Source organism: Vanessa atalanta, chromosome 10 (assembly GCF_905147765.1).
Source record: "Vanessa atalanta chromosome 10, ilVanAtal1.2, whole genome shotgun sequence".
NCBI classification, from domain to species: Eukaryota; Metazoa; Arthropoda; class Insecta; order Lepidoptera; family Nymphalidae; genus Vanessa; species Vanessa atalanta.
The window spans coordinates 12,312,869-12,338,755 of record NC_061880.1 but is presented as its reverse complement, the minus strand read 5'-3'; the positions used below and the strand labels follow the sequence as shown (position 1 = coordinate 12,338,755).

Sequence of the window (25,887 nt, the reverse complement as noted above, 5' to 3'; positions counted from 1 at the left end):
CTCTTCCATCATTCATATCATCCTGTACGCTATTATATACATAATAAATAAATAGATATATGCGGTTAAACATTTACGTACTAGGTACGCCTTCATACCAAATATAGTTCAGTGGTTTCACCGTGAAAGAGCAACAGACAGACAGAGCTACTTAAACATTTATAATAAAAGAATAGACATGAAGAAATTTTCTATTGATTGATTTCAGTCAAAACGTTCATACTTAACGGAGACTCTTTTACTGTACACGAGAGAGTTCGCTAAATCGTATTACTCTCTATCCCTCAGTCCCAATATCCGACGGGACGGGAATCCGACACGACCGGCGAGGGTTCAAGCACAGGACCATCGACTAAAGACACGTTTTCCAAAGCACGAGAGTGTAAACATCGGGCGTTTAATTTCTCGACGGAAAAATCCAACCCTTCATTAGCTGAATTGAACGGCAGAAACTGCAGCCTCATACGCTATGCACGAGACGAACGAGAATGTCTGCGTGCATATATAGTATTAACTAATACGCGTAAAATGTAAATTGAAATGAACCTTCGAGCACAAGGGCCGTATAAGCGAAACCCAGGCACGCACCGCTGGCGACACAAACGCTCGTACCTAACATTATTAACAACATTACCGCAAATTCAGCAAAATGTTGCAAATTCAACGACCAAAACAATAATGTTTACTCAACGTAGCTTGTAATGTGAAGAGGCAGTGATAACACAAATTTACTATTAACAACAAATATTATTTAACCCTAGTTTTATATGAAAACTTACCTTCCTAGTATAATTTGATGTAAGAATATTCTTATTGCTTACCTGTAAAGATAAAAACAAAGACATTAATATATTATTTAAATAAAAATGTTCTCATAATTATTTACACAAAGGTATATTTAGACATTTGTTTCAATAATGTTATTACGTAGGTACATTAAAATTTATATAAATATTATCAACCTAATCAAATTAAAATCATTAAAATTATAATTCAACTAGACAATATAAACTTTTAAATAGGAGATGAATTCAATGTAATGATTATAATACATAATTATGATAATCATATACAATTAATTTTATATATCCCTCATAAAAATCAACGAATACGAACAACACGCTTTTTATGATTTACGTAATACTAAACGTCGCCTGCGGCTTCGCGCACGTTTAAGGGGTTGATCGTCAGGTACTAGCACAAAAAGTAACCCATGTCTTTGGAGTTCGAGTTGGCTAAGTTTGGTCTAAAACTTCATCAAATTCGGTTAAGAAGTTTGACCGTGAAATAGCAACAGACAGAATTACTTTTTCATTTATAATATTAGCATAGTTTGTAAAGAATAATGAATTGTGCGTTTAACATAGGCTTTATATAAATTTTGGTAAATGTAAATTGTTCACAGATGCAATTGTTGCAGATTAAACCAATCACGTCCGAGTATACCGGCCATCAATCAAATAAAAGCCTATACGGTTCGCGGCGATCACATCCCGTGCTGCGGACGCGATCGCGAGTGAGTCCGAAATGAGGCAAATAAGCAATTACGCGTTCATATTCTGGCTCGATTACACGCTCGGAGGTTCCAGACGAACTACTGGACATGTCACTCAGCGGAATACGTCACGGCACGACTAACTAATCTATTAATATTGAGAAAATAAATCTTGTATGACAATACCTTTATTACCTAATGTATACGGACGTATACGGACGCATGTGTGTGAGTGGTTACCGTCGCGTAAACACATTGGCATAGTAAGAAAAATAAACTATTTCTTACATCACCAATGCGCTATCAATCTTGGGGTTAAGACGTTATGTCGCTCATCCTTCTAACCGGAACACAACAACACTCATTGCTGTAACAGCAAGTAAATATCCGACGAGCCTTTTAATTTTCAGTAGCAATATCAATAGCCGTGTGTTATTGTTCTTCTGCCAATGCTTGGCAGTAGGGTCTGTTCTCCTTAAAGAAAATATTAAGCAGATATACATAGATGTTGCAAAATATTTTACTTCGCCGTAACCAAACATAAGGTAAAACACACTAAACGATGCTTGAATTAACTCATATTTTCCTTTTTAATCTCCACAGACTATAAATCCGATTGATAGATTTTTATTTAATTTTATTTCCTCGCCTAACACTATTAAATACAAATAACTTTGCAATAAAGTGAACACTGTTCCCTCATGTATTTTGTAAATTGTAAGCAACTTAATCTAAAACTAAATAATATGTTAATATGAGACACTTCAAATTAACAACTTTTTCAGCCATTACGTAGTATGAAACTTGAAAAACCTGTTATTTTAACGTGATAACATCAACGACGCACTAACGTGGCCTTGATTAGCGCTGTGGGAGTTGTTCTAATTGTCATTCTTTGTACGAGCACCATTTGTAGCTTGCATAATGTTTTTTATTATTACAAAGTACCTAAACGCACTGAACTACCGTTCTTTATTGTGAAACTAATTGCTATGTACTGTATCCAATAAATATTTATACAAACAGGCAAAAATAAAACGCGTCACTACTTTTTTCTCCTGGTTGAACACAAATTGAGTCTTATTAAAAAAAAAACGACCTTGTCCTTTTCTAGCACTATTAATAGTAACTTTATTTTAATATAAGGAAATGAAACATATATTTAAAAATATTCACGACAAGATAAAATATAATATTAAAGTTAGCAATCCGAAGCGAATTCAACAAAGAAAAATATTAGTCGCAAAAGTAAAGCACCGCCGTCGAGCTGCTCCGAGTATTTATAAATAATACTTTACAATAAAAGTGTTGAACTATTTCACGGAACCCGTTTCCCTGGCTTGTGTTTCTCGTCCACGATTTCCCAGCAAACACTTAAGGGATCAGATTTACCTAATAAACAAATACCGCAATGCAAAGCGCCGATATATCCAATTTTTTCGTTATTATTTTTACCTTAACCAATCCCCTTCAAAATTACGTAAGGCGACTTTACCTTATACGCTGACAACAATATATTTTTTGTTTTTATTCAATAGAACTCGAGAATTTTAAACGAAGATCTTGGGGCGAGAACAGTAACACTGTTTTTACGTGAGCTTGATTTGTTTTTATAATTCGTCTCGTGATCGGCAGTAAAATAAATCATGGTCAGGAAATTTCCAATACACGTAGGTGAAAAACTGTGCCACGTGTATATCCCTAACCAGTAATTAGAAATCCAAACATTCTTATTACGAAGATAATAAGACTAAGGCTATGGAATAATTTATACTAACGATTTTTATTATAATAAACAGCATGAACGCTTTTGCATTAAATCTTATCTCTTGACACACAAAAAAACCAGAGATTAAAAAAAAAACTGCGTTTTCAAATACGACGTTTATTTAAAACAATGCACAAATACATGCAACTGTTTCAAAATAAATACAACTTCACAAAAATAAAAATTGTAAATATTTCTATAAGGAGTAAAGTTAATGTTATTGGAAAAACGGAGGGACGTACTCGCGTTATTCTAAGAACATATTTATCTTATGAACGGAAAGATGAATATATTACAACATAGATTGCGTATTCATATCTGTTATTAATAACGCAGTGTTGCATAGTGAACATAGTTAGGTGACTCAGAGATAATGAAGATACCTCATACTAGGCAATTAGGCGTTCTATTTCTCGAATTTAGCACTAATTTCTCTGTAAAGGTCCTGATGAGAGCATAAAATAAAACGAAATGGTCAGTCGGCATCCAGCGACATCGCGTTGGTCGAGAGCCAACTGTCGCGAAACATCGATATATGTACGGCGGACAACTCTTAAAACGATAAACATGCTATTGCATTATAGCACCTACAGTCGTCGAAATACGAGCCACTAATGTGTCTTGTACACCGTCCCCGATATCGACGCGTCGTTAAGGCGTCGCACACACTACAGATTATTGAATCACGTTCTTTGAGTTCGTGTCAGTAAATATGCTGATTAGATGCACCGCCTACAAAGCGCACTCGTAGCTTCGGGTGTAATTTATGGGAAATCTTTAGCTTATCTTGATGTGACTTTGATGATACACACACACGTGTTCAATTAGATGTTTATTCGAATTATATTGTTTAGTCAACATAGTAAATAAAATCATCTCAGTAAAGTAACAAAGTAAAATTGCAAACGCTCAGCGATTCTACCAAGCTCCACTGAGTGCTTGACAGACATAAACGTGGTACTATTTCATCCGACACGTGCAGGTTCCTTCACGAAATTTTTCTTCACTGACAATTGATTTCCAGCGACCATACATTTAGATCCGCATAATCTACTAGGTTATATTGGCTCTTAGGCTTTTCCGACTGTGATAATAATGGCCAGCAGCATAAATTTCAGTGAAATTCGCTAGCTGCGATAGAACATCATTGTGCACGCAGTATTTAATTAATCGAACCGGTCGGTTTATTTTATTTCCCAACACCAATTACACTTAATTGGCGTTTCCTATGCCGGGTAAAAATAGCACACGTAATAATTAAAGACTCGAAATAAATTGCGAAATTGCTATACCGACTTTGTTGCTTAGTGAAGCGGGCTAATTTAAAATCATCCACTTTGTATGGAGGTTAAACGATAACTGGACACACTTCAAGTACTCGTACTCCCCTCACACGATTTACATATTGATAACAATATACGTTTAATTGTTGAGTACTATAGGTATGTCAACTGTCTCGATGGTCTAGTGGCTAGATATGATGCCGCAGATGCCGAAGTCCTGATTTCAAACAACGGGTCGGGTTGATAAAAAGTTATTTTGTCCTCAGTAGCAAACGGGAGTATGGAAGTTGGAATGATGTTATACAGGCACAGAAGTCCCTTGGTAAGCATGTACAGCTGTGATCCTGAATTATTTCTGGTCATGTCAGAATTGAGAAAGTGAAATTGTATTTGCGCACACATTTATGCCCTAATAGTTGACTTGTTTCCCTTGAGCTTGGCTGTCGTTAAAGACATGATCGTAATATGTTGTCGTTAAACTGGCATTCATGAGGCTGCAAATTCCGAGTCCTAATCCAGAATTTAAATCCAAAGTTTTATTGAAGAAATGATCAGAAGAAACCCGGATCCTGAACTACCAGTGTAAATTAGAAGTTTGCATTTATCGGAAAAAAACAATGAAAGAGATTTACATCATGTACGGTAACATAAAAATATTACAAAAAAACGTATTATATATAACATAATGTAATAATCAGTAAAACGAAAAACTTAGTACGAATTGATCCGTACAATCTTAGAAAACATAAATCATCGCACAATAAGTCTCGTGGCAGTGGGACGCACTCGCTGAGACGCGTTCCGAATGTTAATATCATTGGAGGCAGCCGGTGTTGGATAACTACGTACGTACATCAACATGTTTACGAATCAGAAACTTTCGCATAGACTTTGTTGCATTTGGTTAACTAAGAGGACTGCAGTTCAAACTCACTTTACATATGTATCCGAGATGTCAGCTCGGCTGTGAAAGGATCGTGGAGAAACCACCGGACCACTTTGTGATATAAGCTTCATTATCTTCCAAGGCGCCGTTGCTCAACACTCTTTTTTTACTATACATATATCAGACTGATTTCAAAATGAGAAAGTATAGTCTTTCTGCTTATCAGCCAATCTATCCGTATTGCTCAGTTCTTCAAGCTTAAGTGATTAATACTTCTCACAGCTCCAACATCCATAAGCTGAGCATTATATCTCCTTTGCCTTCCGAAATTAAATAAAAAAAAAAATTAAAGCTGTATTATTTTATTTCGCAATAAACCTAGTCAGTCAATGCGTGAAACCCTCTCATATTGTATGCGTTGTAAATCATAGCACCTTTTGTGGCTCGCCGTCGACGTCCGCACTACTACCGGATGATCTCGCAACGCATCAAGGGGATTAAATGTAATATTGTTAATGTATTTGTTATTCCACTTCCGTGCCCTTTCAACGCATTCTTTATATAACGGTAAAATACGAACTGTATTGTTATAGGCTATGGTACATACATATATGTATACGTGTTGATTAGAACAATATGTGTTTATGAACGTATTATTATTATAATGAATGCAGCGTTAATGCCAACCTTTTGTGCATTTTAATTATTGTGATATTTAGAATGTAATTAAATAAATATTTAATTAAAAGTTTGTTTGACAAATATAAGATTATCTGAAATTTAAATTTAAATATTTTTGTGATGTACAACAAAATACCTATATTTTTAATATTAATTGTTTCGAGTATTATATGTGTATTATTATGGCTTTAAACCCTGGCACGCATTTATGGACTTTCATGTGCTTAATTTATTTTTGTAATTCACCAAGTGGATTAAAGTGGAGTAAAGGAAAACATCACGAGAAAACCTTTGTCTAATTTCAATCAAATTCTGTCACATGCAAATCAACCAACCCGCATCGGAGGTGCGTAATCGAAGCTCCCAATATTCTCCTCCAAAAGGAGAGGAAGCCTTAGCCCAACGGTGGGATACTACAGGGTGCTACAATCCTTTTTTACTTTTATATCAATAGAGATTATTGAAACAAATTCCCTTTAATAAAAAATACAAACCAAACTCCAATAGAAAATACTTTATATATGACTTTGATTTTAATTACAATATAATTTAAAACATTCAACGAGAAATTCAAACTTTAGACAAGGTGACATTAAAATCGTCAGATCAACCATACACAGTTTTAAATAAACAAACGAATTAAAGCATACTTAGTGCCTTCGGCTAATTATTATTAGCCGTTGCTGGCGATAATAACAGAGATTAGAGGCTTAACGTGCTCCTCAAAGTGCGAGAGGCTAAATAGTTAAATTCCCACAAGGATAGTATGGTCGTACCGCACCAGATTTATAGGTCTATTACGGAATGTAGAAACGATTTAAACAAACCTACGACGAACAGACAAGACATACGAAAAGACAAAAGAAAAGATGAGTTTAAAACGATAAAAGAATATATAATTTTTTTTAACATTAACAGCTGGACTAAGGCCTCCTCCTTCTTTAAGGACAAGGTTTGGAGCATATTCCACGACGCTGCTCCAATGCGGGTTGGTTATACACATGTGGCAGAATTTCGTTGAAATTAGACACAAGCAGGTTTACTAGCGATGTTTTTCTTCACCGCCGACCACCAGATTAATTATAAACACAAATTAAGCACATGAAAATTCAGAGATGCTTGCCTGGATTTGAACCCGAAATCATCGGTTAAGATGTACGTTCTAATCTCGGCTCTTATTTAAAGAATATATAAATATTTGTTATTTATTTAAAATAGATAGGCAGCCTGACAAATGGCCACTTGATGGTAAACTGTCATCAACGCCCGTAGACTACAGCGCTCTAAGATCCGTCGAGAATATCAACTAGTTAATATACTTGTTTCGAAGGCAGCTTCTCCCGCGTGTGCTTCGGGGCGCAAGTGTTATGACCCTATGACCTTTTCTGTTCTCCTGAAAATTACATTCCGATCGAAAGGAGTTATTCTTTTCAACATAACTCAACATAATAACAAGCTCTTTTTTGCACTAATATAATCAAATTATATCAATTAAAACAACTTATGTATAACGCTGTACTTGTTAGAAATAAAGTGAAAGTGAGAAAAAAAGTGAGACTTTTAGATGGAGCCCAGTTATGCTGGATGACCTATGACGTGGACTTAAAAAGTTATTCTATAATACACAATTAATCAGCTTTGTGTACGTGACTAGTACGTGAGAATGAAATGATAAAACGGATTTTGGATATCAACCCTCATTCAAGACTAAAGCATTAACATCACAATGGTGAAAAATTGTATAATAATTCATATCGCTTTGCACACTAAATTAAATCATAGAAGCTTATGTATATAATTACGTACATCTTATTTAGAATTATAAGGCACACAAAAACGTAAACGTAATATTAGTGTTAGTGACAAAAAAACTGCAGACACCACGAATTTGAAGTGAAATTTTTGATGACTGTCTTAAGAATTGTAAATAGTTGAAAACATATTATTTATTTTATTTAAAATACTTTATTGAACAACACGTGAATACATAAGTGAAACAAAAGAAAAACATAATGTCGATTATTAAATACAAAATAATTTAAAAATCTTTAAATATAATATTATGATTTTAGTATAACCTAATATATAATTTATGATTTGCTAATAACAGAAACGGAATTAAATGTTACATCATATAAAAAATCTACTACAACATATTTAATAAATCATAGCGTCATCCGATTATAACGAGAGCCGAGATGGCCCAGTGGTTAGAACGCGTGCATCTTAACCGGGTTCAAACCCAGGCAGGCACCACTGAATTTTCATGTGCTTAATTTGTGTTTATAATTCATCTCGTGTTCGGCGGTGAAGGAAAACATCGTGAGGAAACCTGCATGTGTCTAATTTCAACGAAATTCTGCCACATGTGTATTCCGCCAACCCGCATTGGAGCAGCGTGGTGGAATATGCTCCAAACCTTCTCCTCAAAGGGAGAGGAGGCCTCTAGCCCAGCAGTGGGAAAATTTACAGGCTGCTAATGCTAAAAAAATAGCGTCATCTATCAGCGAGTTGTCTTTGTATTGTGAATAGGAGACACAGGTTACCAATTGAAATAATGCATCGAACCCTTAATATAGACAAGATTAAAAATATTCTTTACTGAGATACTAAGTACTAACTAGACTACGAAACAGATTCCTCAGAGTCAAGTATGTATTACATATTTAACCTTGTACATTTGCACGCATTTGTACTTACTTATATATGCACATTATTATAGATTACCATGATCTAGGTATAAACATTGATGATTCAAATCGTATAAAATATACATATATATATATATATATAAAAGAAACAGTTGATAACATACTTAATAATCAATATGTAAATCATAACAACCCAAGCTGCATATTGGATCATCGTCGTCGACGCATATAGGCAAGAGGCCTCGTCGATTGTGTATGTAGGTCTCACGCATAACACAGACCAAATTGACCGCATAAGCCGATCAAATATGTATCCAATAGTGCCGAAGCAGGCAGTCAGGGACTGCCCATTGGCACACTTCGTAATTACATCGAATGTAATTATCTGGCCCGTCGTACACTCTACGGAACACATTAGAACAGCCGTACTAAATTCTTGCAACGCTATACGTAAGTATACTGTATAACGCGTTTGCAAAATCACTTCGCTCGCTTTGAATTTTCATTATCAACGTTACCATTCGTCGAGTCAACCGATCGAGATGCGCTTTTGTATATTAAATAAATAAAATGGTAGAACTAGTGGTTAGAACGCGTTCATCTTAACCGATGATTTCGGATTTAAACCCAGGCAGGCGCCACTGAATTTTCATGTGCTTAATTTGTGTTTATAATTCATCTCGTGCTCGGCGTTGAAGGAAAATATCGCGAGGAAACCTGCATGTGTCTAATTTCAACGAAATTCTGCCACATATGTATTCCACCAACCCGCATTGGAGCAGCGTGGTGGAATATAATCAAAACCTTCTCCTCAAGGGAGAGGAGGCCTTTAGCCCAGCAGTGGGAAATTTACAGGCTGCTAATGCTAATAATGCAATAAATAAATATTGGACAACATCACATACATTACTCTGATCCCAATGTACACTAAAATGTAGCTAAAGCACTTGTGTTATGGAAAATCAGAAGTAACGACGGTATATTGTTAATATTGTTTTAGATTAATATAAATTGGTTTATTATTACTGAAAAAGATTTGACATTTGACAAATGATATTAAAAAAAAAATTTAATCCGTTATTCAAAAGGAATCTGACAGACAAAGAAACTAAACATGTATAATACTAAAAAAAAAAACTACTATTAATTTTAAGTAATCACATACCTCAAAATTATTATTTAAACAACAATTACATACTCATAGAAAACATAATATAAAAAAAAAATATGTGAGCATGAGTACAATTGTGTTCGAAAACATTTTCATTGTTTACGATGCCCATCGACATCATTCCTTACCTATGTCAAATCGATATGATCTCACTTACATCACCAGATATGAAATTATTCATCACGACAAATTGCGCTCGACGTCCGACGCGGCGAGAATCGAATCGTGCGTGACGTTCATCAGAACGCTCGATTACAATCGGGTACGGGGCAATATGCATGACCTAGAGTCGCCGATTTAATATTCAAGTGTCGCCCGCGCGCGGCGCACGCTTCGCTGTAATAAAAGCACGCTCCGACGCTTAACGAGCCAGACCGATGAGCTCCTTCGTATTTCAAACAAGTCGACCCCGTACGTGACCGCTACGATGCTACATCTTAATTTCTGCACTAATGTTGAGATTGTGAATTATTATCTTTGTTAATGCTCCATGTCAGCGTCGGTATTAAGGTTTCAGTGATAACTATGCTGTGAGTACGGCAACGTATAATATACAACGATGTTAGAGACGAGTGTATTAGCTAATGAGCGATATAGCTTATCGTTCAAATTCATTTAAATTCTTTTAGCTACTAAGAATCTAAGAAAATACACCGTCATGTATTTAATAAGAAAACTTAAACTGAATTTATAAACGAGGGAGGGGGCGAAGCAATGAATCTATGAATTTTCAATAAAAATATAAACGTCTACAATGCTGTTTGTGAAAGAAGCCAAATTTGCATTGCGAAACCTTTATCCAAACCGCAAAGTTTATTTTAATAATTGAAATCGAAAAGTTCTGGAAGATTCTCAAAGAAATTATAAACGTGACTAACATTTTAAAATAACGTTATTATCTTTTCGAATTTCGAAGCGATAACAATACAGCTAATTCCATATTTAATAAGGACCAATCAGCGAAGATTGGAAAATAATCGGTACATTTATTGCTGTATCTGATTCGGTTTCATTATTAGAAACTACTCGCAAGTGGAGGGCTCATACTAAAACGGATACCCGCCAACTTCCAACTCAAACTTGTAGACTCCAAAGAAAGTTATCAGCAATCGAGGGGCCATTGATTGTGCACAAAGAGCCTTTCGTCTCGCGACATTCGAGTTCGATTTTCCACTCACAATGCGGGCCCCGTTTTTCGTCTTGCATTTCGTATAATAGTACGGTTCATTCGGTCCCAGTCGACATTGTTCGCTCTTTTTCGTTTATTCGAGAGACTACAGGATATTTAAGCGCTCATTTCAGATTTCAAACATATTTTGTTTCCTTTTTTAAAATTTATTACAGAAATACCGTTGAGAAAATGGACCACCTGATAGTCAGTACTTGACCCATAGACACTGGCGTCTTAAGTGTTCATGTAATATAAACCACTTACGTTGGCTTTCTTACTAATTATTATATCGTCTTATTTTGCAATGTATTACAAAAAACTGTGTGAGACCAACACCTATAAACCCCTATCATCGGTTTATTTCCCGACAAATTTGTTATAATTTTAATATTAGCGACTTAATACATTAGCACGATGCTCGAAGCTTTAACTCTGCTTGGCTTGGGTCCAAAGTACTTACACAATGCACAATAAATACCTACAACGACTACTCTTAATTACTTCACTTCCATACCGCGACTTCTAGTACACAATAAAAGGAGTTACGTTACGTTGATCATAGCTCAAATTGGTCGCTCATTGTTTTCATAAGAAAAACTCGTACAAGAATCCAGTGAAAATATAAGAAAAATAGCGATTTCTAATATTATATAATACGAAAGTAACTCTGACTGAATTTCAGGACCAAACCACTAGAGCGAATTTAATGATATTTGTTATGAAACAAACCCAAACCCCAAAGAATGACATACTTTTATATACCTGACACCTGAGGATTCCATAAAACGCGAGCTAAGCCAAACAACAAATCCTTTATAAAACTAAATCTAAACTAAATAATAAAAAGTTACGCATCGTTATTATACATACAATTTCCTGAATTTGTGATTTTTTTTTTAAATAGTCAAATATCTACAGACGTGTCGTCCGTGCCTTTTGTGTATCTTTCATTGTTTTGATTTACTATTTCATTATTGATGTGCGTGCATTTTTTATTTTCAGGTCACAATCAAAATTTTTAACACCGTGACTTATTATTCTTTAATACAAAAACTGCTAGTATATGTATGTAGTGACGTCACAACATACATATACTAGCGACGTCATTAATACAAGTCAATGATCATGTATTCCTATTACATATACTACATCTTATATATATTCGAAATAAAACTCATCACTAGATCAAAGAAATTGATTGACTTGAAATTAAGCATAGTAACTTATTCCGCAATTTGGAATCATTTTTGGAAGTTTAATCTTGAAGAGGGGGGGGGGGGTTAATGGTAGATTATCTTCGTATGAATTGTACGCGTAACGAGGACCCAACTTCCGATAGGATATTTAGTAAAAAATAACATGGCAACACAAGCGGCATTCTAATACGAATCTATTGACACATGTTGTTTCTATGTCTGATAAGAATAACATATACATGTTATGTACACACACATACATATAGACTAGCTAACTCATTGCCAGTTAATAGAATTTCCTTTCATCACGACCGATTCATAAATACCAATCGTCGGACAGCTCTGGAGATGGGACAACATTCAAGTTTCTATTTACACGAGCCATTGGTAATCCGAGGTGCAAACCGATAGAGGAATCATGCAACAGTTATTGACTGAGCCTGCGTCCATACCATTGTTCACAGTTTAAGCCGATATTGCTGTTTCCTTAGCCTAAGAGACACGCCACGTTCATTTAGATCAATCTACGAGTTAACAAATGTCTTAGGAATAGCATCCAAGCGAATACGTGCGTTCGCATTAGACAATGACGTCTGTGTCATGGTCCTCCAAATTACATCACAATATATTTTTGTATGATCGACTTAGGACTCAGTTCTTCTTTTCTAAATCAATCAAAGATTTGGAGCTCAATCAGCTGCTTCATTGCGGCAGACGACACTTGTAACGGAAAATCATCTGATTTGATATATTCACGAAAATAAATACTCATTATGCATATGGCAACTAAAAGTACTAGGTCAGATTTGAACCTACAATCTTCGGTTAAGATCTGAGCCACTCAGCTCCATCAGACAATTGATATACATGCATGATATCATCTACAATTGTGTACATTCTCCTTACCGTTGGAAATAATTGTAACATAGATTACTTATTTATTTTTTGATGTAAGTAGCACGTATCATTTATTTTAATCTACTGAGTTATTAATTGTCTCGTTTATTATTTTCAGAATAATATATACTGTAAGTTATTTGTATGTACGTGTGTGCGTATGTATGTGTTTGTATCTAAAGCCTTGCATGTCTAAAGAATTGAACGTTAAGAAAATATAAGAACCAAACTGCAAGTCATTCCGTAGAATCGTTAAGAAAAGTGGTCAAGGAAACTTGATCTTGACATTTTACGATACACCACTCGCTCGAGTGAAAGAAAACTCACTATACTTAACAAGACAGAGGGGAACACTACTACAAACAGAATTAAGAAAGCATTCTGTATGGATTTATTTGGAATATTATGTATTGTATAAAAGACTATAGTATCGACAAATAGTCAAGAAGGAATATTTGTTGTACAATGTAAAATCTATTAAATAGAAAATGACATCAATATTGCTTAGAAAAAATACAGATCCATAGAGATACAATTATTTTCGCTTCGTACAAACATCTGATTTTTATTCAATGTAAGCAGACGAACGAATGGCTCCCTAAAGGTAAGTAATCTTTTTCGCCTAAATATACTAGCATTGTACGGAACGAGGAGCTTCTTACAATGTTAATGTGCCGCCAACCATGCGATGTAATACGTTATATCACTTGAGCTTGTAATTACACCGGCTCACTCACCCCTAAAATCGGATCGCATATATACAAAGTTGATTTGCAGTAGACTGACTAATAACTGTGTAGTGTCAAAATGAGCGTGCAAACCTGACCAACACAATTATTAATTTAAGGTTATTTTTGCCTAAATATAAATACACGTTCAAAAACATACAAAACTTTATACATAATTTTTAATTTAATTTGGTAATTTTCAGAAACTATTAGAACATTATGAAAAAACGTACATATAAAAATACTTAAATAGACACTATAATTATGTCAATGTAAAAAAAACCGACTAGACTTGCAAGTTGCACTTGGCCAGTATTTAATAGAAGCATTAAATCGTATGAGCCAGGTTAAAGAGGCTGTATTTGCGGTCGTGCTGACAGGAGACCAGAAGGGGGCCGATAATGGCAGCGAAGCACGACTCCATTAACATGAATAATTTTAATGATGGATCTTTGACTTGGGGTTGTTTATGGGCATAATTATGGTTTTTCGTAATATAAATTATTTACATATGTATGTAATACAAGATTAATTAAAAATAATAATAACGCTTATTATTAAATAAATATCAATAATTGATTTTTATACAGGATAGATATCAATTTCATTGTGTTTAATTAATAATACCTATGAAAATTACAATAAAAGAGCAGTAGAGTAAGTATTTTCGATACAAACACATTTCAAACCGGTAACAACACGATTCAAAAAACTATGCTCTTAAAATCATACTTGATCTACCAATATTTTTATTAAGAATATTGGTATAACACACATGTTTGTAAAAATTTTATTATTTTAAGCATATAACAGAAAAGTACGCGTTTAAATTTTCAAAGTAACGTAATTGCTATAATAAACCTTACGACAGGCTTATGAGCGGAACTCCGTAGAGCGTTACCTAAAAATTATTTTCTAGCCGCAACACGGTCCCGTCAAAAAGCCAAAATCGACAAACAAATTCAATTAAAACTTCGCCACGAGTAACCCTAAGCGAGAAATATTAGACGAAGCCGGATTGATAATTACAGAGAGTCCTCTACACGAGCAGACAAATAAAATTCGTACTAGACAAAAGGTTAAACTTAACCAATTATTGTTTACTAAACTCAAAGCTAAATCACAGAATCAGACAAATGCTTTATTCAAGTAGGCCTACACTTATGGTAGACATATAGTTAGATTATATTGAAGGTAAAGTTAACCGTTCGCAATATAGATTCTATTTAGAACAACCGGCAGGAAATTCAGTTACACTTTTTAACCAAATTAATTTCCTATGTGTGTTAATTACCTACAATTAAATTAACATACATATACTAATTGAAAATCAACAAATACTAACATGATAACCATTAATAAAATATTGTCTTATAATCGTGTGTTGACTAAGAAACGTTGATTGTTAATGATTTCAAAACAAACGACACAACATATTCACGTCAATTTATAAAAAGACATATCTGCGTAATTTTATTTCATTCTAAAGAAACTATGTCGTTTTACCAACGTTTTATCAAATATATATCTGCCTCTTTTGTTCGGAAGGCGGAGACGCGCGACGGGCTATTTGTTTTTACAGTCGAGCGCCGTCGAACAAATTAGATGGACAAACTGTTGGTACGGTCGAGGTGTCTATATTCCGTTCTCCGAGAATTCTTCTCTTAAATTCGTTCGAAGAATATCTTCAATCGAGTTCGAGTGAGGTAATAATTTTCTCTTCGATCGCGGGGAATCTTTCGAGTTAACATGTTTTCAGATTTTAATCGTTGTCGTTGAGAATTTCATTAAACGATTTTAATTAAAGTTTGAATTTCTTAATTCAATAATGACGCGTTACTCTTACTTAAGTCTAGTCAAAGCGAGCGAACTTTTGATCCAAAATTATGATGCTAAATCGATTGAAATAATGTCGATAATATAACATACAAATGTACTATGATCCATGAAATCGCTAACCACACATTCGACTTTCTTAGTTCTCTTAAGTAATCAGTAGACGGACGCACAAAGGCCCCAACTAATACTCAATAGTCACTATCGTCCATAGTAATTGGTATTGTAAAAAATGTTCACTATTACATCGTCAATTACACTACCAACCTTAGGAATCTAGATGCTATGTGTGCATGCAGTTATACTGACTGACTCTCCCTTCAAACCGGAACCGGAACACAACAATAACAAGTATGTCTATTTGACGGTAGAATTAATAAAGTTACCTATTTTCATAATACAGATTGCTTTTCTTCAAATACCTAGAAAATCAATTACATTACGTATAAATGTATTACTATAGGTATATTATGTTTGTATATTGTTCTAATAAAACATTAAAAAGTTTATCTTTATCATATTACTGTTAATTCTGAATTACGCACGAAACATTTGTCATACCACCGTTTTATATAAAACAAAAGAATAGGGCAGGTTCATTGAATCGCTTTTGTACGGGTTAAGCTGAGGTCTTTCTTGTGCGATAAATCTCTTCTTAATCAATTCGGATAGATTGGTTGTGGAAAACTCGCAGGAAACATTTCACATATTGCTTTTCGCAACTACTAATTAATTCTTGATCTTCATATGGCCAATGTTTGATCAAACATTCGAATATCAAAATGCAAAGCCAATATTAACCACCCACACATTTATCCGATAATATACAATAACAATGAATGATTTCGACATTAAGACCTCACACGCCGCGAAAACGAAGGGTTAAATAAAGTGAAACGATTGCAAAAAGCATCGCAAACTGTGAACAAACTAAAACAAAAGTCGTTATAGGTTTCAGGAAGCCTTACAGGTGCTGTCTGCGCGGGCCGTTACCCGATTCCCGTGACCAGTCGCCCGATCGATCGAACGATCGCCCGAGGGTTAATCGGTTGACATCTAAATAACACTCAGGGATAATATGGAAACGGAAACGCTTTACCTTGTGTCAATTGATAGTACTTTATAACCTTACGCTGTATGATCAAAAAACTTCTATTCGAATAGCCCTAACAGCCACTTTTGGGTAAAGGATATAAATGAAATGTAGGTTCTGCCGAAAAGAACCGACGAGAAATTCAATAGTTGTTGTTCTTTTCCGACATTTAAATTACATTGTTTAGATACATTGTGCATTATTATCCTTCTTCATCCAAATGAATAATATTAATAATAATAATTTATTTCACTGTTTGCTGTCGAAATTGCACATAAACAAAAAATCTAATTTCAATAAACCTTTCGTATTATAACAGGTTAAATATGTTTAAAAGTGATGTATGTCATTTTAGATGGTTTTTATACGTCTCTGTAGACATAGAAAGTTTGTGGAAAAGATTTTGAGCTATTAAATTTATTTCTAATTAAATAAATTGATTTGACATGGATATCGCATCAATGAATTGTCGGATAAGCTTTGCAATGTGGACAAATAGTTTAAATGAGATTACAAAAAAATATTGAAAAACGCATGTAATAAAGACGTTTCCTGCGTGTCTACATGTAGCCAACGACGGGGCAAGGGAGAACCATACCCTGTAAGTTGTAAGTTGAAGTCGGGTCGCATAAGAAGTAATATTTTATTTCCATTAATTATGTATAATCCTTTTATTTACAAATCAAAAACTACAACTCAATCTCGGGCTCATTTATTCAACATAGTAACATCACACTTACTTACTGGTAGTTAAAATTAAACTTTTTCTGTGTGATAAACATTTAAATTAAATTCGATCTTACAATTTTACTTTCAAACGTCGAAAGTAATTTTAATATAAATAATATTCTAAGCAACTTTGTAGAAGAAAAATGAAATGTAGTTTATTCATCTCGTCTCAAATAATATTATAAATGCGAAATGGTATCTGTTTGTTACACTTTTGAGTGTCTCTCCTTTTAAGATTCCACCGATCGTCGAGAAATTGTGCACAAGGGTACCCAATACACCCAAAAGCCGCAAGTGGAAACTAAATAGTTAAAAAATTAAAGTGAGAATATCGTAAAGCTACTATCGGTTCGGAGTCACCATTTTCTACTCTTTAAAATAATATTGTATATATTTATCAATGTTTTTTTTTTTGACATTACCTTTAATTTTTTTAATACCGTACATATAAATACATCTATCTATCTATCAATTAGTGCTGAAGAGTTGACAACGATAAAAAATGTATAATTCTATGTACAAGTGAAAAATTAATGCGAAAACATTAAGCGACGTTACAGACGGTATGTTGGAGTCAGTCGGCGCCAGACCCGGCGGCGCCGGACCGCGCCCGTCTCGGCAGTCGGCACGCACCCCTGCCTTTCACGTTGAACTGGTTATTATCTACTTTACTACAATATTTTACCGCTACAATGTTGTACATAATATGGATCGGATATATCTATGTTATGGTGTGAATCGATAAATAGGTCATTCATAATGGAAGGGCAGTGTAATGACAGATTGAATCAGATATCGAAATATTTGCAATGAATAGTTTTTAAAAAATCAAACCGACTAAAATGTAACTTTATTGATTCATTTAAATTAAAACTATTTTTTATTAAATATAAAGTCGGACTAGCAAATGGGCGAACTGATGGTGAGTGGTCACCACCGCCCATAGTCATCAGCGTCGTAAGAATTATGAACCATTCCTTATATCACCAATGCTCTATCAACGTTGGGAAACAATATGTCATGTTGCTTACGCCTGTAGTTACACTGGCTTTTCATTTCGGGACACAAAATAACTGAGTATTTTTGTTTGGCGGAATTTGTAATGAGTGGGTGGTATCTACCCAGACGGACGGGAAACCCGACCTATCAGGAAAGGAAGACCTACTGGGTTGGGCATATTCAAATGATTAGATGTTATCGTGCTAAAAATAATAGCAAAACAGAGTGAACACCTGTATTAACAGTTATTTGTTAAATAATATGAAATGTCTCATTACTTGGTCAAATTAAATTTAAGATAAAATAGTTGTACAATTATATCTGCCTAGTTTTTTTCACAAATAAATACCTACTCAAGCGAGTATAACCCAATGTACTCTGTCTATATCTTCATTTAAAACTAGGTAAGCAATTCCATAAATATATTAAATACGTGAAGAGAGAGAACCTTGTGTCCCATTTTTGTGAAAATTACGCGGACGGAGGAGTATGAAATCTGGCACAAATATAATTTTATAAGGAAGAGTGCAGAAATATTTTTACATATTGTGTGATAAAAATACATTAAATTAATTACACACACTACCAAGCGAGTGTCACACACAAACATACACATATATCATGTAGTTTACGTTCATACTGACATTGTCAACACACGTCAATGTCAAAGTTAAAAACAACGACCCTATGACATATGAGTTTTTTTATTGTAACAATGACAAGGTATCGTCCAGCTCAGCCTCAAATTTTCTTCTAGAATCTATTTATTTTATATTTTTGTTAGCAACTAATGACTATTGAATTTTGACCAAGGTAAAAAATATTTAAACAATAGCCAAAAATAAAAGATGTAGAGTATTCACTTAAAAATCATATAATATGTATGTACATATTTCATTCAGGCCATTTGTATTTTCGGGGTATACAAAATGCTGAATTTTGATGAAAGTAATATATACATACAAAGCGAGTAGCTGTTTAGTTATTCAATCTGAACTTACAAATTGTTTTGTCTAGACCAAAACATAATTTACATTGGAGGTTTCGAAATATTATTTTAGCTCCCACGATTGTTCACACACGTTTAAATTTTGACGTTGTTTCTCGCTGACGATGATTTACGTTTAGATAATAAAAAACTACATACTGACCAATTTTGGTAAACCGTGATCAAATCTTTAAGCTCGGTTGCTTGTTACATGCGGGCGTATAATGACGTTGAAATTTTTAAATTGATTTTAAATCATGGCCATTTTTTGTATACATTGTTAACAGAACTGTGTCTAAGAATATATTATATAACAATAGAAATAGTTTTTATGGCAGTTTATTTATCTTTTTATATAAAATAATGTCCTATAAAAACATTAGAAAAATAGGTTTAGCGAAAATAGTCTCTAAATTCATAATTTTAAAGATCTAAATCATTCCAGACGAGATAAAAAGAGCAACAGAAATATTTCGTATATGTCCCACTCTTGGGCAAAGGGGAAGACGTTTTTTTAACACAAAAACAACATGAAAGCTTGCGGATCTGAAACCGCATTCTTTCACTAATATTCACAACACATATTCCACATATTCTATCAACTGTGTAAGTTACGATAAACAAATCAAAATCGGACATTAAACCAATTAGGAATCATAAGATATAACGTCGTTTAAAAATAATAATTTATTGGCTAATGACGATAAAATTCCACTCTGTTTGTGGTCTCTCGACATAATTCGAGTGTAAGCAGTTGGAAAGTTGCTACGTCTAAAGATAAATTATACACGAGCGCTGCATTTACTCCATATAATTGATAAACGCGGCTAATACTTTCCCTCAAACCATGATAAGCAATAAATAACTTACTTTCCACCATATTTCTAGGAATGGAGAGGAGCATGATATACTTATTTAAATGAATAGATCTCGCGCGCGGCTTTATCCGCGTGTTTAGTAACAGAAAAGTAACTTTTGTCCTTCCTTGGAGTTTCAACTCGCTTCATTCCAAATTTCATTTAAGTCGGTTCGATGTTTGACCGTGAAAGAGCAACAAACAAACTGACAGAGAGAGTTATTTTCGCATTTATAATATTTGTATAAATGGCACAACGAAAACGCATATTCTCGTTTCAAAACCCATTCAAGATATAAAATAATTGTTTATTTGAAATAGTTTGTATATCAACACTGATAAATCTGTTTAACTTTTACTGTTAATAAATTATATATATATAAAAATTAAACTATTCTAGACTGTAAATCATTACAATTTATAATTCTGTGTCAATTTATAACGATGTGTAATTAACCCTTAATTAGTTATTTTGATAGAATACATATGTATGTATATTTATCAGTGCGACTCTATCGGACTCTATCGGACTTATAGTAATCCTATTACTTTTAGTGATATGACTGTTTTTATTTTACAGACAGAATCACAAAAGATCAAGATTACAATATTAATTGCCTTCTATTGCCGTTTTGCCAGCTTTCATTTAAATTGACCTATTGGTACAAATGTTGGCCAAATAATGCGCTTTTTAAGTCAATTCAGCTGAAATATTACACTGTTTTCATAAGTAACAATATAATTGAGAATACACATCAACTCCAATGGACACTAAATGCAAGTTTTAAAAACGTATTTATTTATAACACTTTGTAATGACTTCCTATGAATATACAAAATCGTTTACGAATTCGTTATAATGATATACATTAAAACATTTGCACGAGTTTCGTTTACACTTGGAACAAAGCTTGGAACAAGGTTAATACAAGCTAATATGAATAAAGGATTATTCCCGAGTGGCTCAACTTAGTACGATGTAGGCAGCCGCCTGGATGATTGCACCAACGCTATGTTAGCAAAGGGTCTCGCCCATAATCCTTCCCTTCGCTTAGTGCATGAATTCACATCAAAGCGAGATACATAAACTTCCAAAACACGTTAACGGACAATGTAACGCAATTAATATCAAGTTAATTAGTATTTCATACCTAACATTGTTTGCGGTCTGAATTTTATCTTTTCGGTTAAAACGCACAATGTTCAACATTTAATTGCTAGCCAAAACATCGTTACATGTTTTATGAACAGTTAAACAGTGATATAATTTTAAAGTATCGCTGTACACACATGATACGGTGTCGTAATATACCTCGTAAGAGGTTTGGTGAACGAGAAATGTTGTAACGTACACTGGACTGGTTTATATAATAATAAATGCATTTCGTATAATTTATACTCATGATATTACATTTAAAAATCAAAAGTAAATATATCGCTTTCATAACTGATCAATAAACTTCGAAATCGATTTATAAATAGAACGATAATAATTTAAAAGAAAAATTCGAAAATATTGTGTCATAAAATCGTTGCACTCGGGACATTTATTCGGAGATTTTTATATCAAAGGCTAAAACAACACAGTGGAAAGCAATCAATTTATAAAGCTCCCCGCACGAGGGCCGAGACGAGGCAAACGACATCCACTCTATTTGTCTCGCTAACACAACCGATGCCCACTTCTCGCCTGCGAGCGGTTTACGTTGAGGAATTTATCGCTATTTCTTTAAGGCTTCCATCGCTTTTCCTCTTAACTTCACTACAGATGCGATTTCTATTTCACTCAAATACGATTTAAAATTATTTTAAGTTGAATCTTGGTTTAAAAGAAACCGTGATATAAACATTAATGTTGTCCTATTTAAACCATAATCTTTTAACATTTAAATGCCTTTTGTTTCTATTTTTCTACAGCCCAGTTATGATGACAAATTTCATTTTTTATATCTACGAGTATACCCTATATCTAAAACGTCACTTATATTGAAGATCAACCATAATACCTATTTATTGAGGAGTAAATATTCCTAATTAACAAACGAAACACCAACAGACCCCCCCTCCCCTGGATCCAGCACCGCACTAACTATTGCTCTTATAATCCGATGGGATAACAATCACTTACCATAGAAACTAAGATGTTATATCGCTCATGCCTACGCCTGTGTAACTAGTATATGTATGTGATGATTAATATATTAATAATATATAAAGAGTTGGTATATGTCGCAACCAATACTAAGAATATATTATTTACATCAAACATTTCGTTTCCAATTCGCATAAATAACATGAAAGCGTATTATATACATGAGATGTATCACATGGACATTATATTTACCCTCGGATAGAATTGACACGTCACTGCAACGTAGCGGACTCCCTAAGGCTGGCTTTGACATATCGATAAAGATGTTATAATGTGAAATTGACCACATTTCATCCTTTACTAAAGTTAAATAACATTACCCCTTTTTTAATCGAAACGTTTTTCAAGTTAATTGTTACTTATAAAAACCTTTAAATGATAATTTTTGTTATCGAATTTAATGGTAGTTAATATGGAGTCAAATAATTAAAAAAAGAGATAGAAGATAACTATCGTTTCACTTCAATGCCATCATTGAAGTACTGATGCGCCACGCACGCACACAAAGCTTCCGTCATGCCGTCAGCCGTCACGACATGCGAGTCGGTTTTACCCCCAAGACACGCCAATTGATGTTTCAAAAGCTACACAGCCTCTTTAATTGTCGTTCAAATTTAACTAGCTTTGAATCCTGGATTCACACAAAATATGGAATGCACTCATTAAATTATTTCAAATAAGAATATACAAACGAAAGTTATGATATATCATTATCGTGTAAAGCTCACCCGTACTAGTATAATGCGTCACGCCGTGCACGCGTCATTTTTCATGTTTATTTAAATATCTTGTTATAACAGAAACAATGGATTATCAGTGCGAAAATTAAAAATTAATTTTAACTTTAGTTTTTTTTTCTCTGAAGCCCGAATATCATATCTAATTAGAAAACATTAAATTTATCAACTAGTATAAAATTAAATTACAATATTCTTATATAATAAAATAAATAAAATAAAATAAAATAAAAATAATCTATCTTTATTGAAACAAAAAGCGCTCATATCAGATCAAAATGTCATAAGTAAGAATATAGTATTTCTTATTCTTAAAATAAAATATCAACTTGTAAATGGCGAGATAATGCGCACGAGATGAATTTTGTAAACCGTTGGATCCCGCCATTTTTCTACTATTACCATTAATACTTTTTTTTTCGATGTGGCCCGTAATCCATTTAACTATTGACGCTTTAAATATCAATTAAAATTAAGCAAAATAAACATTAAAATTGACCTTCACTAAAATAAGGACCAGTACACACTTGCTAGAAGCAAAGTACGATTTATAACAATGGCTGCCATCTATATACATTCTTTCGATTCAGCTGGAATAATTGTGAGGAAAATTTCCTTTTATTGTGTTAGCGAATACTTATTGTATAACCGCGCATTTTTCCCATTGTCGTTGCTATCGCCTTTGGTATTATTTTACGATTGTTCGATAACAAATCGAGCTCTTAAGAGATAGATTCAGTTGTACACGAAACAAAGTGCAATAGGCTAGTTAACGAAGCATGTATGAAACTGTTTCATGTTCAAAGAAATATAAACTTTATTATAACACAGTATGACTAATTTTCTACTGAACACTAATTTTTTTTAATAATACTTCAAGTCTTAATGCTTCCTTGTATATACTTTGATCATATTTTATCCCATATTCTAATACAAAGTACCTAAAAGGGTAAGATTTATCGTACGAGATTATTTAGTATATTGAAATTAATTTCCTCTGTAGCGGATAATGATATCAACATCACAAAGGCAAAGCGTGGACCAGATAGATTAATAAATACGAAAATGTTCTAAATGTTTACTTAAGTTGAAGCGAATAATAAAATCTTACCTCTTCCTCAGTGGTGGCGGTATTGACGGAGTCCATACTTTGACACAGTGCAAGCTCCATGCTCTTATGTTGCGGAGAAGCGGCCCGCGGCGACGGTTGCTGCGGCGGCACCAGCGCGCCTTGTGTTGCTCCTGTCGCCTGTTGCGTGCCTGCGCCGCCCGTAGCCGCTGGGCTCTGAGCTGCTTGCAGCCCTTGAGCAGCCTGCAGACTCTGCGCCGCTTGAAGGCTTTGCTGAGCGGCTTGTAAGCTTTGCGCTTGCAGGTTTTGCAACGACTGATGGGCCAGATTCAATTGATGTTGCTGCACGATACTCTGTTGCACTATGCTTTGCTGCACTTTGATGTGTTGGTGCACGGCGAGTTGATGTATCGGGTGAAGGGGCGCGGGGGGTGCGGGATACGGAGGGGAGAGCCGCTGGCGCTTCACTTGCGCACTCTGAAGCGCTTCGTGCAGCCTCTTCACCGGAAGGGGGCTCTGGCCGAGGTTATCCACGGCTGTGTCGGGGCGTGCCGGCCGAGTCGCGCGACTCCGGCAAGCACTGACAGCTTCAGCGACAGGAGAAGCAACCGCGCGCGACGCGACTGTCTACAGATACGTAGTTGATGACAACGGCGCGGCAGCAAGCGCGCTCGTTGCAATTTATCGGCTGTGATTGTTTAATTTAGGATTATCTACAGGCCAATAAGTGATTGTTTCTTTATAATTTTGCACTCGGGCACTTTGTTCTCATTCGTACTAGATGATGTTCTGCGTATAAACCGATCCTGAAACAAAATGAAACTCGTATAAGTCATTTAAGTAATAACATTTGTAAACATCTAAACAGAAATACAGGTAGGTAGATAAAAGGCAACTCGACGTGAATGGATGGGGCCGCATGTAGATCCGAATGATAATTCAAAATACCTCACATTCTGTCAGACTCCAATTAGTAAGAGAAGCCTCTTGCCACCCTCTATCGATAAATCGAAAAGCACCCTCCTGTATATTTCACCCACGCTTTGAAAAGTAGAAAGCTACCATATTATGTAATCATATGTGGATGTCGATGTTGTTGTGGTCGGTAGCGGGATTGATTTTTTTCCCATTTACTACAATAAAAATATCGCAAGATCGTGCCACATTTAAGCATCATACATTATGGAATAGACATTGTTCAACTATTTGCTTAATAGTTCAGCCTTTTTGAAGAATTCGCAAAAACCAAATTTTCTTTACGGTGAAAATAGACACTTCGATTGCCGCAGTAAAAATTTTGTGCAAAAAAATGCCGAAAATTTCAAATTTTTTTTCACCACCCAATTATTTTATTATTTAAACAGAACGTAGACTCTGGAATCGCTAGAATTTTCAAACTAGCCATTAAAAGTTTCGAAATTCACTGCCCACGGGTTTAGTATTAATTATAACTAAACTCCTAAATGAATCCGTATAATAATAGCGTTGGCCAAACTAAACT

General features: G+C 34.4%; 1 protein-coding gene across 1 annotated transcript in view; it reads right to left on the bottom strand.

The window, feature by feature from the left end:
* The window catches only part of LOC125066667 (protein couch potato), a 193,056-nt gene that overhangs the window by 155,209 nt on the left and 11,960 nt on the right, over nt 1–25,887 (bottom strand). Inside the window, exon 2 of the mRNA XM_047674867.1 lies at nt 24,429–25,192. Coding sequence (XP_047530823.1) covers nt 24,429–24,488 — 60 coding nt within the window. The 5' untranslated portion in view covers nt 24,489–25,192. The remainder of the gene's footprint in view (nt 1–24,428; nt 25,193–25,887) is intronic.